The following is a 3,318-nucleotide window of genomic DNA, read 5'->3' on the forward strand; positions in this document are numbered from 1 at the left end:
ATGAAAAGGCAGAAGGAAACCTGGAAAGGACGTGCCCAGGAGCTGCAGGAAAGCGAGCTCGAGAAGGAAAAAGAGTACTGGAAATCTCGCGCCCAGGAACTGCAGGACGACAACGTATTTTTGAAAGCGCAAGTTGCAAGCCTGCAAAGGTGCCTTGAAAGCAAAATTTTTCAGCATAAGAATGCTTTTTGTTCTCATGTAATATGTTTCAACATGACAGCTGATGTTCTTTTTGTAAACTTGTTCATTTTTTTCTTCTGTACAGTCGAACAACAAGGCAAGGCGCACTACAGTCGAGGCATGACCACAGGTTTGTTTCCTGTTGGCACTTCATGTGATGCTTTGGAAACTATGCATGGGTTACATGACTTGTGCCATGATACAGCAGACTTTCCTCCCGCTTCATGAAGTCAGTTTTTTTTCTTTTTTTTTGCCATAACAACTGGCCCAGCAGTATGTGCTAAGCAAATGCTATGAGAGGTTTGGTTGTACCTGGTGCACTTGCTGGAGCAGTGCAAAGAGTGCTTCACGTCATTTATTTGTTTTGCAAAAGTGCAGCACGAATTAACAAATACAGCAGTTGTATTGCAGCAAGATGGCAGCATCTGTAAGTTAGAGAAGATACAACCGCCATGCTAATGAAATGACGGTTCTTTCTTGAAAAGTTGAGCGGGATAGGTAAAAGCAAAGTTGGGGCCGAACTGTGGAAGTGAGTAGTCAAGCCACATAACTTTTCTCAACAAAGCTGTTTCTGGGTCTGGTTTATGGCAACACTTCGGTGTGATTTTCTGTCTGAAAGTTCAAAGATAGCAAACTATCAGGTCTGCACTTGACCATTTGTTTTGGAAGCAGGCAGTGCTATGGCGCGCTTTACCTGCTTGAACTGGCACTGCACGCTCGTGGTACTTTATGGGATGATTTCAGCGTGTACAGCCAAATTTAACAGGCTTGAGGTTTCAAGCAGCAAACTGACGTGGATGACACCTCTTCATAACATTTACTGTTACTCCCAACCCATTTTTGTTGCAGCACCTCCTGTGGCAGCTGCCGATGAAGACTTGGTTGGGCGTAAGTACTTTGGTTTTTCATGTAATTCATTGCATTTAAAAACAGGAGGTACAGTTATTATCAGTATACCTTTTTTAACTTTAGAACCATTGGAGATCGACAACGCGGACCCCAGCAAATGCGCTCCCTGTGAGTAGTGGTTCTATTTTCATTGACGGTACATTTGTCTTCAATTCAAAAGCACAAGTTTTAAATGTTTCTGAATTTTGTGCAGTGGCGTGCTTATCTGCTGCTACAGAAGCAGAAGAGCGCACTAGCAGTCCGGGAGAAGAGCAGCAGCAGCAGCACTTCCTTACACCTCCAGGTAAGCAGTAGGCTCAGATATCACCTCAAACATTATTTACTTTGTTTTGTGTATGACATGACAAGGATTCTTATTTTTCTCTCTTGTAGCTCCAACTGGAGAATTCAGTTATATGGAAGATGGTTCTGTGAGTAATACTATGCCAATAAGTTAAACATACTCAATGGATCTTAAATAATGCAGCTGACTCCAAAATCCTATTGTCTGCAGTATGTTTACCGTATTTTTATTTTACAAACGCAAGGGCTTTTCTAGGCATGCTCAAGTTTAAAATTTCAATTCGTGCACGTTCGGCAAACATGAACGCCTGCGTGACCTGAGCGCATTTATCCTTTTTATGTGGGGCAATAGCAAGGAGCACATTATTATTCATGTGCTACATCCTAATAATGGCGTGAAATGTACATTGGCCAAATAGTTTCTTAGTTTGGCTGTACAGTTACCAGAAGCAACATGCAGTGGTTTTCATGTTTCATTGTTGCTTACAGTACAGTTATTATCCTCGGCATTTTCATTTCTTGAGTTCATGGCCATAAATTAATGCTGAGGGCAGCTGTTGTCATAGTCTTTTATTTATTTGAATGCCTTTTTTCTTCTTGTGACCTCAACCAAGCTGTAACAAAAATTCCTCCATTATTTTCCTCTTTTCACAGTTCTATTTGACAAAAGGCATCGTAATAAGTGGCACATGTGCTGAGAAAATATTTAAAAATAAAAAACCAACTTTGGTTATTAAGGACACAGCACAAGCAATATGGGGAAATGATGTCCTTGTAACCAGGAGTGTGACGGGGACTGCTTGTTCCAAGAAGAGAGCGTTGGGGGAGCTGCCAAAGCAACCCCTGACGCCTGAGAAACTTCTTGTTGTTTCAGGTACAGCTGGCATGAATAATTTCTGTTGTCTGTACTGTTGCATGCCATAAGTGATCTTTTTACAGCCTGGCAGCATGAACAAAAATGCAGTAGCAGGATTCATGTTTTTGGCATAGCATGTTCCCAAACTACCTCTGTCAATATATATTACGTGTGCACAGAGGTCCTTGTACTTAGTAATATTGGAATTATCAAAATTGTATATCGCTACACCCCAAGCCTCTGCATTCAGGTAAATTTGAATGGGGTGCATTACACTGGCTGCTGTGTTCCTACAGTATTCTGGTGCACATGAAACTGCACTGCTTCAGATGACATACAGGAAAGCTTGGCTTGGTGGTTTTTGTAAAGCTGACAAGCAATGTGCATTTCCGTCTAGTGTTGAAGCCTTTATGCCATAAATCTAATTCATGGCTGACTGCCAAGCTCCAGCTGCATAACTGGCAGTCGTAGTTGCTGCAACAACTGGTATTTGTTTTGTAATGCTGGAAAATGACTTGTCTCTTTTTAGAAACACTCAAGCACTGGGGCGTCCAGAAGTCTGTCAGCACCGAGGAAGCTGAGAAGACATTAACAAGAACTCTAACTAAAAAAATTCAGGACCTCTTAAAGTCCAAGCTGCGCAAGCAGATCAAATTTTGAAAAACTTGATGGATGTTCTAATGTACAGACTGTTTCACACTTGGAAGGAAACTGGGAGTGTGTGGCCGCCGTGTTTCTCGAAGCGCTTCCGCCGACAGCCGGCGTGACTGGGCGACACCAGGCACATGCGCAGAAAGAGCAGCCGGCTTCGTTCTTTGCGCATGCACCCTTGCCGCTGATTGTCCCCGGCTGTCGGCAGCAGCTCTTCGCAAAGCGTGGCAGTCACGCGCTCCCAGTTTTCCTCTGAGTGTGAGACAGCCTACTTGGATGGATGTACTAATCAAAGCTGCACAAGCAGATTAAAATCTGAAAAACTATGACTGTGCTTGAACAAGATCCACATGGACGCTGTCAGCATAGCACAAAGATGCTTAGCCACGCGATTAGCAGGTTGATTGTTAGAATGGAGCAGTCAGGATAGCAATCATGAT

At 43.0% G+C, this 3,318-nt stretch overlaps 1 protein-coding gene across 1 annotated transcript; it reads left to right on the plus strand.

Moving 5' to 3' along the window:
- Positions 1-3,318, plus strand: LOC144127773 (uncharacterized). Its single transcript, XM_077660671.1, has 7 exons — positions 1-359; positions 853-902; positions 1,030-1,068; positions 1,283-1,372; positions 1,462-1,499; positions 2,026-2,245; positions 2,757-3,318. The coding sequence occupies exons 1-7, from the start codon at positions 1-3 to the stop codon at positions 2,885-2,887; spliced, it is 927 nt and encodes a 308-aa protein (XP_077516797.1). The 3' UTR covers positions 2,888-3,318.

The sequence above is a fragment of the Amblyomma americanum genome, chromosome 1, assembly GCF_052857255.1.
Source record: "Amblyomma americanum isolate KBUSLIRL-KWMA chromosome 1, ASM5285725v1, whole genome shotgun sequence".
Classification (NCBI taxonomy): Eukaryota; Metazoa; Arthropoda; class Arachnida; order Ixodida; family Ixodidae; genus Amblyomma; species Amblyomma americanum.